Source organism: Penicillium angulare (genome assembly GCF_028827245.1).
Source record: "Penicillium angulare strain IBT 27051 chromosome Unknown utg000001l_segment0_segment0, whole genome shotgun sequence".
NCBI classification, from domain to species: Eukaryota; Fungi; Ascomycota; class Eurotiomycetes; order Eurotiales; family Aspergillaceae; genus Penicillium; species Penicillium angulare.
This window is the reverse complement of record NW_026623160.1, coordinates 4,127,078-4,142,172: the sequence shown is the minus strand read 5'-3', so window position 1 is coordinate 4,142,172 and position 15,095 is coordinate 4,127,078. Positions and strand designations below refer to the sequence as shown.

At 49.0% G+C, this 15,095-nt stretch overlaps 1 protein-coding gene across 1 annotated transcript; it reads right to left on the bottom strand.

Moving 5' to 3' along the window:
• Positions 1 to 1,468: 1,468 nt before the first annotated feature.
• On the bottom strand, positions 1,469 to 1,902 carry N7478_001396 (uncharacterized protein; the record flags this gene model as incomplete). The annotated part of the gene is made up of 2 exons (XM_056917611.1): positions 1,469 to 1,621; positions 1,675 to 1,902. 2 exons carry the CDS (start codon positions 1,900 to 1,902, stop codon positions 1,469 to 1,471), a joined length of 381 nt encoding a protein of 126 aa, XP_056785491.1.
• Between the last annotated feature and the right edge of the window lie 13,193 nt (positions 1,903 to 15,095).

The window sequence follows — 15,095 nt, the reverse complement described above, 5'->3', positions numbered from 1 at the left end:
TTAAAATACACCAATGCCGCAATATTGCCGGACCCTAGGTACGCTAATCTCATGATAAGAATAAAATAGCGCCTGCCAGCCGATTTATTTTGTAGGCAAGCCTGTTTTTACACGATTCTAGTATCTCTAGATTGAAATACTGGAGAACAACAACTTTTGACATCTTCTGACCCCCTCAATAGCTTTCGGGGAAAACAGTGGACATGAGGTGAATGAAGATAGTGGGCTCAGCAATTAGAGCACCAAAAAAAACAAACATGACTTCTGACCTCGTGAGCAATATTCCATGGGGCCTTACTCTGCAAATCAAGCACAATATGTAGGAACCTAGAGGCAAGGAATGTTGATATATTCATGCCAGACAGAAGATGAGACTCCAGCGATTGGGTCAAAATTGCGGGTTGAACTGGAAGTTGGGAACACGCCATTAATCATGTTATGCCTTCCAAGTCTCGTAGCCTGTATTATCTAAAGAGAACATAAAAGCGAGCATCGCACATCCAGTGTTACCCATCAAGTCTAGCACCATGCGTTTCGTTCCTTATCTCTTCACTGTCGGCCTACCCCTGACCCTTGCGGGCCGATTTCAGCTTTACGATGTCGATGGAAAATGCCGTGTCTATTCAGTTGACAACTGGGATTGTACGGGCACCTCGGATCCAATTGGGAATCTCAAAGGAAAAACATGTGACCGTAGGAAAGCATCCCCGTGCACCCTGGACTATTGCTAACACACCACTCGCCAACAGTGAAATCAGGAGTGGCAGATGGGCCGCGCTTCATGAACGTCTCGATCTGTGGCCATGATGCCGGGAACAGACGCTCGGTCGCGACCGTTCAGCTTGATGATACTGGCCTGATACGGTTCCAAAACCTGCAAGGCCAGACGGCCAGTTGCACAATTGACGCTTCTCTCTAAGTCGGGAGTGAGTGCACAGTTGGCCGAAACATCACCGAGACAGTGACGACCACTTCGTCCCCCACTCGAACTCTGGCCGTTGTGCGTCCTACGGAGATTCCATCCCCGACTCAAAAGAGTACGACCGGACTAGCGACGGACTGCTGATGCATCCTCTGCTTGAAGTGGACTTGCGAAATATTTTGCTGTTCAATTTGTGGCTTTGCTCATGAGACTCAAATCTTTTCTCGCCCTCAAGTTATTGCTCTCAAAGTTTAGATGAGCCTTGCCAGATTGAAAATTGAATAACGAGATTATTTTCCACGATATCAACCGAGCGATTTGATCCATTTAATGGTGAGTATAGATCTGTAATAAGCTCTGGTAGCGACGATCAAGTAGCTTCAAATCGCTCTCGGCTCCTGACAATATATCTAAATGTACAACAATTTTTATTTTGCTGATATGAACTCTAGTCGACGGGACATCATTTGTCTCATGGCAAACATCTGCGAATAAAACGAGCCAAACCACTTGGCTTTAAGTATGAACAGCTTCTTTCACGGCCATTCAATTCAATGGGATCCTCGTCCCAATGGAGTGATCCTCTCGGGGTGGCTCTTCCTCCCAAGACCCCCATAGCACCAAGTAGTTGAGAGTGTATGATCCCTCCTCTTGCACGCGACGCACAGCAATAGCTTTGATTGGCCATAATTGGCCAAGCTAAAAAGACGTCAGTTTCGGTCTAGCGGAACTGGAATAGATGGTTGTCTTACCTCCTCGTTCTGCCTGTTGGACCAGTCCCGCCCGGTCGAGTCTGGTACGCTCGACGAGTATTCAGTGGTAGCTTCATCGGAAATAACAAAGTCATAGTCTTCGGTATTTTCGGACGAAGTGTTCTCGTTTGTTGACTGTGAAGACGATTCGTCGGCAGTGGCAGGTTGTTCGGGGTAGTCCGGCCAAGACAAGGTGGTAAAAAGTTCGTTTTTCGGGTGCGTAGCCATTAGTAAAGTGAGAGTTGGAATGAAAGTTGAGGAAAGTGAAATGAATAGTGATAGCGAATGGTAGCCTGGGCCCCTTATAAGCGTAGAATGTCGGTATTGGTGGCCTGCTTTTTTGGACTGAATTTTTCTTGTGATTGGAAATGGCCGTTGGTTTATCGAACGCATCTGTTCACTGAGCGGCTATTCACTGTCCCTGTTTATTGAACGCCTGTTTGAGGAACGCCTATTTACTGAACACCTGTTTGAGGAACTCTTGTTTACTGAACACCTGTTTGAGGAACTCTTGTTTACTGAACACCTGTTTGAGGAACGCTTGTTTACTGCATGCCTGTTTACTGAACGCCTGTTTACTGAGTCCCTGTTTACTGAACACCTGTTTGAGGAACGCCTGTATACTGAACGCCTGTTTACTACTGGATTTTTCACTACTCGCGTCTGTTTAATCAAGACATGCTAGTAAGCTCGAATGGATAGCTCGTGTGCATTTTATCCAAGTAAAAGATACGCCAATCCCAATCAGTTGCTCAGTCTATGGGTAGCAGCCACGGAGCAGAAGAACCCCCCCCATCCCTTCTTGAAACTTCTTGAAACTGACGCACTCCAATCTGAGTGATGATTCGAGGGTTAAAAAACATGACTACATTTCACTGCATTTCAGAGCATGTCTCTACCATACATGATGATCGAGTCACCTGCCACCGTTGTCTCCTGCATCAATACCTGCAAAATTTCAAAACCTCAAGGCAGGGACTCACAATCGAAAGCTGCGTGCGCAGTGAGAGCTCTCCGATCAATAATAATTCGTATGATGGGCGCTAGCTGTTGGTGAGCGGAGCATGACATATGAAGGGGACATAGTTCCTCGCATGCTTCCTGGGCTCTGCACACACGCGTAACTAGCTGGCATGTCTTTTCTTGTAGCCGGAAGATTTCCGTATAGATGGAAGTCATGGATTCCTGTGTCTGCGACTCGAAAAGCTCATCAAGTACCATTATCATGTCTGCCGTGCTCTCTTGCATTATTTTGAGTGCTTTGTAACATTCGCGCAGGTAGCGATTCTCGATTTGCTGCTGACCAATTTCTTGCGATAACTCAATGAGCTGTTGCATATTACAGGGCCTATCATATGCAGAAAGTAAGATGATGCAGAGAATGAAGCTAGTCTTTGGACTATCAGGGCTTACTCTACTACTGGGTTCAAGATATAGTCAGGCGATACAAATATCCAAAGCCTCCCGTCAAGTTGAGTGGTTCATTCACAAACTCTAGCACACATGTTCACTCAACGGAGCGTTTTCCGCGTTTAGTTGGTGATTCACCGTTCCGCGGGGATCAACGCTTGAGATGAGCACCGAATGTCGGTGAGAAAGATTTCGAGCCTATATATTGACACCCAGTCCGCCGTCATCCCCTCTCAGAGCAAGTCTCCTCCTCACAAACCAATGAATACCAATCGCCTTCCCAGCTGCCTTTGCGGCGCCATCATCGCCAGTGTTGGCTTGTTCTATTTCTTGGTCTACGCAGTTCAGTTCCTTCTTTTCCATCTGCCGACCTCCCTGGATCTGGTTCCCACAGCTGTGCTCGTCCTTCTCTTCGCTGTCAGCATTGCATCCTGCTATCTGTATGTAGCTCTGAGCTATGTGATTGAGATCATCACAGACGAACCACTGGCAAGTGAGAGTGGTCTTATCAAGCTCGTGGGAACTATCTCAATATGGGCTACTGCCCTGCCTGCAGCGGGTTTCCTCCTACCAATTTGGTCTTGGACACAGCTCGGCTATCTTGTTGGCTTGACAGCAGTTGCACTAGGTCATCTTCAAGTGAGAAATAGACAGTCGACCCCACGTTCCAGCATTTCTCTTGATATCCTGTCCATCATCATGCTAGCGCTGATGCCAACAATGCATGCTTTTGCAGGACCAGCGTCGTCCCCGACCCCCCTCGCTACTGCATTTGTGAAGTTGTTGACCAGCAATATTTTCGGGCTAATCATCTACGTGTTGCAGCCATTGGAGGCTTTGGGAGTTCCACATCTTTGGGGACCTAGCTTTCATTCGATGTGCTTGATGACCACCATTGCACTCATTATCTATTCGCACGAGGTGATGCAAGTGCTGATTGCGCGAATGACTTAACTGGGAGCTATCGTAGCCTCCTGCGTCTAGCCATTCAGCCTACAACTACGCGAAAAGGAACCGTCTTTCATCGATTGTGGCTGAGAGGCGGCTTTTACTGTGAGTTGTGAGTTGGCTTTGGAGTGTGCTGCTGGACGGAAACCTAGGAAGTGTATCAGATATGTTTTCTTGTTATTGAATTTGTTTAGATTTCTCTTTTTTTTATGTAAGTCAAAAATGTTTAAAATGTTTAGTTAAACAAAAGAATGAACTGTTTACGTATTTCAACGTGAATATCATGGGTCACTACAGCCAAGCATATATCTATATTATTCATTCTCAATTGCAAGACCTCAAGACAGTTGCACTTTCATTCAAAACATGCTTGTGTAAGATACATTAATGTAGACACGCATGAAGGAGTTCATAACGAGATAGCGGCTTCTTTTGGATATTGCAGGCCTCCGACATAAGTCACCAAGAGTCTGAATCCTTGAAGCCAGACAAATTGAGTTGCATCGAGACCGTACGGGTAAAATCTCCAGATGCACTGCGAGAGACCTAGCACACTCGGTGTGGCATCGGGCGAAGCCGGAGCATCCAATCGACTCGGGTCGCCTCGCAGTCAGCGGTATTACGGCGGAGCAAATGCCGACGGCGGCGATGTGTTCTTGTCTTTGGATGACAGGCGATGCTTTGCTTTGCTACTCGGCGTCCAATTCTTTCGCTGAAACGCAACTTTATCCTGATGCGGGAATGCTCGGAAGGCTTCTTCCCAGGCGGAACTGGCTGGAGGGGCCGTGCGGCATGACGGGAACTGTATGAGATTCTGGCGACCATGTTGAATTGTTTTGGCTGGTTGAGACAATGGGTAGTGCCTCTCTGGAGAAATCCCCGTCTGTAGATTATAGATTTCACTTGATGGACAAAGTTTCAGAATGAGCAGCGAAACTGCACTCAATATATATCCACAAAGAATCAATCCACTCCCCATCCAACCTGGCGAGGTCACTATTTTTACTGCCATCAAATAGTGGCGAGAGTTTTTAGGGAGCATTTTAGCACATTCTAGTCGAGAAAATGACTCCGTAGCAATATGAACACCTCATGAAAGGCCAGCTAACGAGCATCAACTTCTTCTGCACTGTCTAGAATCAGTTGCTGGCAGGATCACACGTGTACGCGCTGGATCTTCCTCGTCAGCGACAGTGTTTTGGGTTTATGCTAAGTCCCAGTTATTATTCGATATATTAAGAGCCCTGTCTACTTAGTCCCGTAAATTCCATCTTATTGATGGTTTTACGAAGAAATGCTCCAGAGGGGAGCTTCAGGCATCTCTGCAGATTACCATTTACATGAACAGAATATTCGAGCGAAAGAAAGGACGATTATGAATTTCATTTCTTGGCCTTGGAGTGACAGTCAATTAAATGGAAATACACAGAATCTGCTGCTTCAACGAAGGCTATGTGCATAAACGAAACTCTACTTATTCTCCCACAACACCATTGCCGCCGAGACCCTGCCAAGCAGTACTTATTCCACAAAAGACATCTTTCGGCAGTCATCAAGATCCTCAGTGAACTTCCCTGTCGGCCCACGCACCCAACCTTCACCTCCGATAGATCCCGTAGAGACGGAGATTTTCTCCTTAAAGAAGATATGAGAAGTCTCTAGCAATTCTTGGGAAGAGCTGGGGCTGGGGTCGAGCCAGAGAAGTGAGTCGGGAATTTCTACATCCAGAAAGGGGGTGGAGACTGCTCCCATCTGGCTGAGGCCAGCATGGGGAGATGTTGACCCAGAAGGATAGTTTTGACGCGAGAAATTTCTCGATGCCCGGCTCTCCGCTTGGTTGGAAAGATCGGACTTGACCAAGGAGCGAAGGCGATTGAGGACAGTAAACTCAAGTTTGAGCTTGATACTGTACACTACCGTTTTGAGGCTGATCTGAACAAAATGAAATTTGTATTCGGCGATCAGAAGGAGAAGGTTGAGAGCGAGCACGAAAGTGTTGACCATGACTAAGTGGACCATGATGCGCCTCTCCGCGCAATCACGAAGCGCCGTGATCGGCTTCATGATACGTGCTGCCTGTCGGATGTAGGTCCCGCACAAAACGAGGTCTTGTATACAGAAGCCTGTCAGCTGGATCCGATCGTAAATGGCAGCGGCTCGGGCGAAATGAGTATTGCCCTGGCCAATGCCAAGAAACAAGATGCTCATTGGGATATGCAAGATCACTGCATTGACAATGATCATCCACAGAGCCCAGCGCATCTTGTATCTGTCGAAAACCACCAAATGCAGCCGTGAGTAGAGTACAACAGCTTGACCAGTCACCATGGCGCACCAACCTAGCGAGAATGGGATCAAAATTGCAAGACCAGATGACAGGTTGACAAACTGGACCATGGCCGAGATGGAGTGCAGCACGATGCCCCACGAGGCGATTTGCATACTCCAGAAGTACAGTCCACGGTATCTGTCAAAGACATTGAAAGTGACGACCGCAGTTTCAAGGGCATTGTAAGCGCCGATAGAGAACATAGACACCACTTCCACAATGTCCATGTTTTCCAACAGTATGACCCCAGCTTCGGAGGAGAGACTCATGAGAATGGTATCCATCGTGGCTTGGAATTGACAATAAGTGAGCTGCTCAGATCACCCTCAACTGTAGAAAGAGGGTGGCCAATCAAAGTTTCGAAATTGAATTGGGATATTGGTGTTCCTTTTACGCTACTATCTCTTGGGGCATAGCAAAGCAGGTCAAGTAACTGTGATTTAGAAGGGGACTGAGAGAACAAATGCTCTCGTGTGCGTAGGACCGAAGGGCTTGGCATGAGGCAAGTGAGCATAAATAACAGGGCATTCGACGTTGAGTCGACCGTTGTTTGCTCCTCAACTTTCAAGGGTGTTTGATCAACGCAAACAAGTCCTTTCCTATGGCATATTGTCCTGTCATGGGCAGTGAACACCCGGGTTAGGGCTACTCAACGATCTGAAGCACTTCAACGACTCTTTGAAACCGGGTAGCTAAATTACGCTTTTCCCGAGGGGACAGACAAACGTAAACCAGACCCTGAGATGAGTCAATCCGGCCGTGGTTCTTTCAAGGCAGATTCTCGCTCCGTTTGATGTTAATAAACGTGATTTGATCCAACCTGCTCAACCGTGCAAGATCTCCCATATTTGACGCAAATCAAGAATGCCGCGACTTGTGCAGCAGTGGTCAGATTGGGAGAAAAAAAACCTTCTACGATGGCTAGAGGCACACGCAGGCCTATCTTGGAAGGACCTCTCGCGCGACTATTATCGGGAGTTCAAAATTAGGCGTTCTCCCGGGTCTTTGAGGGGACAAAAAGATCGTCTTTTGCGCCGGAAGCATTCTTCATCACACAAACCGATCGAAAAACCACGTTCGCCGGGGCCTCAGCCGACCAATCGAGATTTTTTATCAATGGACCAATCCGAAGCCTATCAAACACCCTTCCAGCGGAGAATTGAACGACGTTTGACCGAATTTCCAGCGATATATGCTGAAGGTTTATCAGACATGGGCGAAGAAGGCAGAGGTACCTTACCTGACATCTGGCAGTTTGTTCATCGTCGGTGTGAAGAGTGGACAGATGATTTGGAATGCCATGCCTCCTCCGCAATGGAAACAAGAGTGGGATGACTGTCAGATGCCAATATACCACATCCAGATTACGTATTTTTTGATCTCATCTGAGCCAGGTTCCACAAAGAGAGTGCCTTGTGAGAGTGCAACTAGACCGACAGATGATACTCGCTCGGTTGTGATAGAAATCGCCCGGAGATTCGAATTTCTTAATCCAACTACGCGGGTATCAGGACTGCGGGCCAGTTCACGAAGTCCTCCCTCCCAAGCTGAGTCCTTGTGATAGTATTTTCTATCACTTTGTCTATAGCAGCCGAAGCCAGGCGGCGCTAAAGCTCTTAAACTAGGGTCTTTCTCAAATCAAATGAGTTTGCTGTCTGCGTAAATTAGCACTATGGCCCATCCCACAGTTCCACTTGCAGTCCGGGATGCACACGCCCACAGTTCCATGCTCCCAATAGCGCTGTTCCGTGCTGTCTCCAGTCACATTTTTCTATACTACCAGAAAATTGACCTCGACTTTCACCAAATTGATGTCAAGCGGTTGGATCGGGCAATACGGCTCTTGCTACGTGGGTAGGCAAATGATCCGTTTCTGAGACGGCATGGCTAACGCATGCGCCCGTTTTGCTCGAACAAATGAAAGCCTTTAGGGCACCCTCATTGCGACTATATTCTGAATCAGTAATAGTCAAATAAGCGTACAGAGTTTATCTCACCAAGCAAAACAGCACTTTTTGAAACCTCTGTCCCTATTCTTCATCCACCATTCCATGCACCCCAGATGTGACAAAGCACCGCACTGTATGCAACGTAGAACCACTGTCTCCTTTTTGTCACCTTCATCCTCGGTCAGACAAAAGACGCAGTGTATATCGGTGATGCCATCGCTGTGGCCTAGACTATGAATTTCAATGCCTTGCACGCCGGCCCGAATATTGGTGACGCACGATAGGAAAGCGGGACGGCCAGGCGAGATATTCCACGGGACATTGTTCGATCTGAGTGTTGCAGCTGTGACAAACGACCCCATGCTCGGAGATGGCAGGCTTGTAGCGGGCGTGTGGGGTGGTGTATTGGGCGTCCCTGACTGGACGGTGGGGTCGAGCTCCGATGTCTGAGCGACTGAGGTTCTCGAAGACAAATGTGCTATCGGCGGTGGAGGCGAACGGCCGGTACCACTGAATGGCATCGAGTTTCGAACAGCGGCTTGATACCATCTTTGAGCAACAACATCGGCTTGCCGGCTTTGGTGCCAACTCGTGCACAAGAAGCACTTTGCAATATCACGAAGAGAGAGCTCCAAGGTCGCCAAGCCCAGTTGGCGTCTGGCTAGGCTCATCAATTTTTGGTGGCCCTTTTGGACCACCGATAATGGAATGCGGCTCTTGCAAGAAGCACCCTTGATAGTGCGACCGCAGCAAGTCCTGCTCTCTTGAGAGGCAATATTCATCTCGCAGGTAGTCAGAGGATCCCATTGAATATTAGACATGGCGTGGCTGCGGGCGGATGGGATATGAAAATGAGTAAAGAGGTAGATATCTTTCTAGAGACCAGGTTTGAGTTGGATATTTATAGTCACCTGTGTTATAAGTTGATTTTCTTCATAGCATTTGTATCAGATAGTTCCTGAGATCTACATTCTATCCATACAACTATGCCTGGTATACAGGCCTGACCGGTCGATAGTAAAGCCTTCATTTTAGTCGGACCGATTGGCTACGAGAGCGGTAAGTGGGTAGTTTCGTGCAAAGAATTGCCACGTAAAAGATACTGGATGCTCCTGGCTTATTTCGCGGCTGTGCGTGGGAATGACGGGAATAATCCCAGGATCGGACAAGCTCCTAAAACGCATTATCTGGATCCCAGGAGCGGGATTGGAGCACCTGGTATTCTAAGTCTTGGTTCTGAGACCATTCTCCGGCTGATAGGTAACAGCCCATACGCTACTCTCCCTCACAAGCTACAGACTCAATGGAAGGTATATTCGGTTGCCCTGTGGTCTGCCTGGTTAGGCCTGTGTTTCACACCCGAGTCAGTGATAAATACACCGGGAAGATCTTCACTAGCTCCTCTTTTCACCGCGACTATTCAAGCTAGACTTGCACCCGCTTTCCAGAGTTTGACCTGTTTAAAATTTGACACCCCTCAGTTCTAATTTCACGGCTATCCTTTGATCATCAGGGATACGAGAACGAGATGGCGTGTGTACCGAGCGAAGCCCCTCCAGACTATGCAGAGTGCATCAGGGATCCTCCCCTGGACATTTATTCCCACTCGTCGATGCCAAACTCCGGAGAAAGCTTATTTCAAGTGCCTCCACCAACAACCTCATCCTATCCTGAAACACCACACCGTACTCGTCGGAGCAGAAGACTGAGAAAAAATGTCGCAAAGGGGATGAAGCTTGCAGTTGGTGCCACTGTGATGGCTGCTGCAGTTCCTGCTATCTGGGTTGGAAATGTGGCTTATGAGGGGGGGAAAGCCGCTCTCCAGATAGTTGTGGCTCCGATTCTGGTTTGCGTGTTTTGCCTATGTGTGGATGATTTTGATTACTGAGATTTTCAGTGCTCTGTACCTTGTGATAATTCCACTGGAAATTTTTTGAAGATCATCTGAGGGGCATTCCCAAGAGGATGGCGAAGAAGAATTCTGCGCTGTCTTTTGGGTGACAGGCCTTCGTTTTATAAGCAGTCAATCGGATCAAGAGACCGTTCAAGATATAAATGCTATGGCAGAGAGCTCGTAGGCTCCTTTAATATGTGAAATGAACAGCTGGCAGAATTTCTTGCCCCATATATGCACTGTTATGTGAGTCTGTTGCACCTGAGTTACTGGATGAACTCGTCGAACAAAATCCTTCAAGTTTGGATATCGCTTGGGAAGACTACCCGGTGGCCCTCTTGTATTCTAGATAAGGCCAGACAAGGCAAAATGTAATCACTCTCGCTCCAAACGCCTAGATGTCTCCAACTAATTAATCGGTCTAATGTGCATGCGGCCAGCTGTCAGGCTAATGAAAACTGAGCATCGGTCTCGAAAATCATCAATTCAATTGTAGACTAAGATTACCTACGCCTTCGATGACACAGATTTGATATCCATCAATACCATCTCGACAAGTCAAGTTATCACTCACGGCCTCACGGTCGGCTGTTCTCCAATCTTGTCGAGCGTCGAAGCGGAGCAGTGCTACTGACATTCCGCGTCAGCCGTACCGACCGACGAGGTTGTTCGCGCCGTGCTGGTGCGCGGGGTGACCGAGCGATGCGGCCCTGGGAAGTCGTACTATCCTCGGTGGACAAGGTATCTCCTAGCTGCGAATTATGCCCCGTACCTATGTCCCGGCCTACCATCAACGCGCTGGCGGAGTCAGTCCGACGCCTAATGGGACGGATGAGGGCATCTAGAGCACTATTACTGCGGCTGCTGATTGTCAGAATTCTCCCTCGATGACACTGAAGCGATTGAACTTACCAAACACAGCAAGAGGTGTCAAAGCCTGTGTCGCGCTGGCTCAGCCACAGTTCCATGCAGGACAGGTGCGATAGCGCGTGGCATTGTTGACATCGGAGAATCACATTTTCATCGGTCGTGTCTCCATCTTCCGCCAGGCAAAAGGTACAATGAATGTCGCTCACATCATGGCTCACAGCGAGACAGTGTAATTCCAGGTCTTGAGTTCCTGCGAAAATATTCGCGGCGGACGCAATAGCGGGTTGTGCCGGCGAGACAGCCCACGGCACATTGTTTGCACGTAGCATCGCGGGGGATACGTAAGGCTGGATTGCTTGCGGGGGCTCGCGCTCAGTCTCACTGGTATCATATGAGACACCGTGGTCCAACTGATAAGTTGCAGGTTGGCCCAGATCGCTTTCCTCATGGCTTAGCGTGGTCGCGTGTTCCAGCACAACGTTGCTGCCGAGCTGATTGCGAACAGCGGCATCATACCAGCGTCGACTGACCTGGTCAGCTTGCCGACCTCGATGCCACCTGGAGCACAGGAAATGAGTTGCAATGTTGTGCAAAATCGGCTGCAGGGTTTGCGCATGAAAAGGTGCCCGAGCAAGGCTTCTCAGCTTCTCCGTTCCCTGCTTGAGCATTTTTGCAGAGATCCGATTCTTACAGCGAGCACCTCGCTCTGTGATGCCGCAGCAGGTAGCCTGGTGGGCCAGATCTTCACCAATCTCACAAACGTTGACTGGGTCCCAAAAGGTAGACATGGCGAAAAGACTAAATGTAATGTGGATCGACAATCAAAGATGAGACAAGTAGTAAGCACAGAATTTATCACAGGGGTCTCCAAGTGCCTTCTAGCTTTTTATAATTCCTCCTGCTCCTGCCTAGTGTGGAATGTACGCTAGAGGGTAAGTCAGGAGCTGGGCCTTTTGCATGGTCCAACTTGCTCTAATAGACTACCTGCAGGCATTCCAGTCCATCGAGGCAGCGGATTGCACCAACTAGCCTACACAATAGACGCAAAGAGATTGGCCCGCTGTGAGAAGCCTTTGTTGAAAATGCGAGGAATCCATGGCGTTCCGCGCAAACGCAGGGCTCCAGGAAGATCATGGAGATTCCTGGGAGCACAAGAGTTCCTGGGAACAGCCTGTCTGTTCCACGGGCCTCATTTTCCGTGATTCTACCCCAACCAAATTCCATCTAGCTCAAATGTAAAGTAGAGGATCAGCCAGAAGAATGAAATGCTTATCATAGTGGCTTCTATAAATACTGACCTGCAAGGTCGAGCATTGCTCCTCCATCCACAAGTCTATTCGGCGCCACCATCATTTGATCCGAAACAGCCTCTCACTATATGTCGGAGATGTCGCACCACCTCCATACCATCGGTTGGTCATCTTATTCCAGTGTCAGTGCGGGTGCTAACTACCCATTCTAGCAGGCTCTTCGCCGTCATACGAAGAGCGTCCCGCTGCTCATTGCTGCAGACGGTTTATTCAGAATGCACTGTTCTTTGCAATTGCTCGGGGAGATGTGCAAGCCGTGATTCAACTCCTTCAGCACGGCATCGATGTCAACAGCAGCGGACCGAAGGGCCAGCCCACGCTCTTCACGGCTCTAGAGTATCAACAGCACGAGATCTTGGAGATCCTCTTGGGTGACCCGCGAATCGATGTTCACATCACAGATGGCCAAGGTCATACTGCGCTCCATCTGGCGGTGATATACGACGATCATATTGCGGTTCAGATCCTCTTGCAGCACAGATCTCTGGATTTCGATCGGCCCAACTTTGCAGGGGACAGCGCACTGCTTCTCGCTGCCAAGACAGACGGTGGCTTCAACCCCAGACGCGACGCGATCCTTGAGCTGTTGGTTTCTCATCCACAATCGATGGTGAGCCAGCGCGACACCAAAGGCCGCTCGCTCTTGCAGTATGCAACTTTCACACCGAACCAGAGGCTGATCGCGCAGTTGGTGTGAAGCTGTCTTGATTGAAGACCCTGGAAGCCTTGGGTCTTTCTCCTTAGGTCAGAACAGGAAAGCCGGGCTGCAGAGGGACGGCATGAAGCGACCATACCACGTCCACCCACAGAGCCGGAAGTAGTTGGAATATGACTAGACTGGAAGGCCATGGTGCTATATTGAAAGGCCAATGCCCTCGGCTGTTTGAGGTTATTGGGAAGATGCCGGGCGCGACGCGTCCCACGGCCATGGGCGGGCCGACCGCAGAGTGACGGAGCCTCTCCACTTGGCCCGCCTTTCACCAACCTGACTAACCTTAGGATTATTAGACTCTTTACAACGATATATCTACACCCAGGTGCCTCAGAGGCTCTGGAAGATCTGCAGTCGCGACCAAATTCGGAGATCGAGGTTTTGTCATTTGCTAGAAATCGTGACGTGTTATACCGCTATGATTGCCTGAATTCTGAGATATATATTTCGCATGGCCCCCTAATGTTGAGGAATTTGACAAACCAGTAAACACGGCAGGATTGTGTTGATCAGGCAGATGAGTTGAACAATAATGAATACCTTTACTTCCTAGTTACGACTTTCGATGTAAGCAGACCACACACAAGAATAAGAATGATTTACAGGTCCAGGATTTGGAAAACCCGACAGGGGGTTCAACTGAAGTTGCCAAGTTGAACCCCCCAAAGCCACCATTATTGGTCAGTCCGCCATCCGGAAGTGATTGCCACCGCCTTCTTGACCACGTCAACAAAGCCTGGCCCGCCAACTGCCACCGTCGAAGCTGGTCGTCAGACCAGGGTAGCTGACTGTCCAACTGGCCCTCACATCGTCACCTGAAACGAATGTACGCATTCGCTACTCTCATCCATATTGGGACGAATCGTAGGTGCTAGCATGAAGAACCCCTCGCCGCGTTTACCGAGCTTCCCCTTGCCAACGTTCGCTCCAACGAAAATTCACGAGTGAAACAGGATGCCCGGGCTGTCGCCTCGCCCGTCACGTCTCACTGTATATTCTTAGATCCCGATACCAAAGACTCGACCAGCTCGACCTTCAATTGTGTACGATGCCAAATTTCCTCTAGATCCACGCGGAAGATGGCCCTGAAGCTGTTGGAATATCCAATTCCTGCATCCAAATGTGTTCCGCCCTGTCCTCCTCCACCCTTGATGCGTCCAAGGCTGCCCAGAGAGCCAATGTAGCCTGGCACAAGCGTGCACTGATCGGGACAAATTGGTCGGAATGGAAGTGTTCTTCCAATACAAGATTTTGTGTGATGTCAACCACGGCTGTCGCTAGATGGCAGAAATTCACGCAACAGGTGCAGTAGAACTTATTCTCCTGAGCTTGCTGATCGCGCTGGATCCGCTTCTCAGTGATTGGGTCTGGCGGGGGTTCCACGCTCTTTGCTGTACTGAGGTGTGTCTTTGTCGTCTCTAATGCCATGGTCGTTCTCCCCGCTACAAAGATCCGATGGTCTAGTGGTGTAATCTCGGGAAGATCGTCCCAGACGGGGACAGGCATAGCCCTTGAGGAGTGTGGTCTTGGTGTATCTGGCGAGCGACTGTATACACTCGATGCATTAGACGGAGGGCGGGCCATCAGTGAAGCTAGAACAGAGGCTTCTATGCGGCGCTTTGGGATCTTGTTTCGCGGCTGATCACACTTATATCACGCGCAAGCGGTAGAAAACAATGGGGTCTTATGACAGGCAGTCCTGTGGGTGATATACTCTAGTATTAATTCCTAGGGCGGGGAAGTCGGTGATTGAGCGGGCCGCATTTTCCAGTGGGCTTGGGCTAACGTCCATGGTCGCTGAGCTGAGCTACATAGCAATGACCGAGTCATCTGACTCTAGGATGGGGGGTATAGCAGTCTGGCAAAGTAACTTTACTCAAATTATCTATTTCTCCCCCACTCAGTCTTGGCAAAGCTAGCCCGATGGCCAGCCTAATTTTTGTGCTCTCTGCCGCACAAATGCACTGCTTAAAAGATCCACTGCCCGAGCATGTCTATT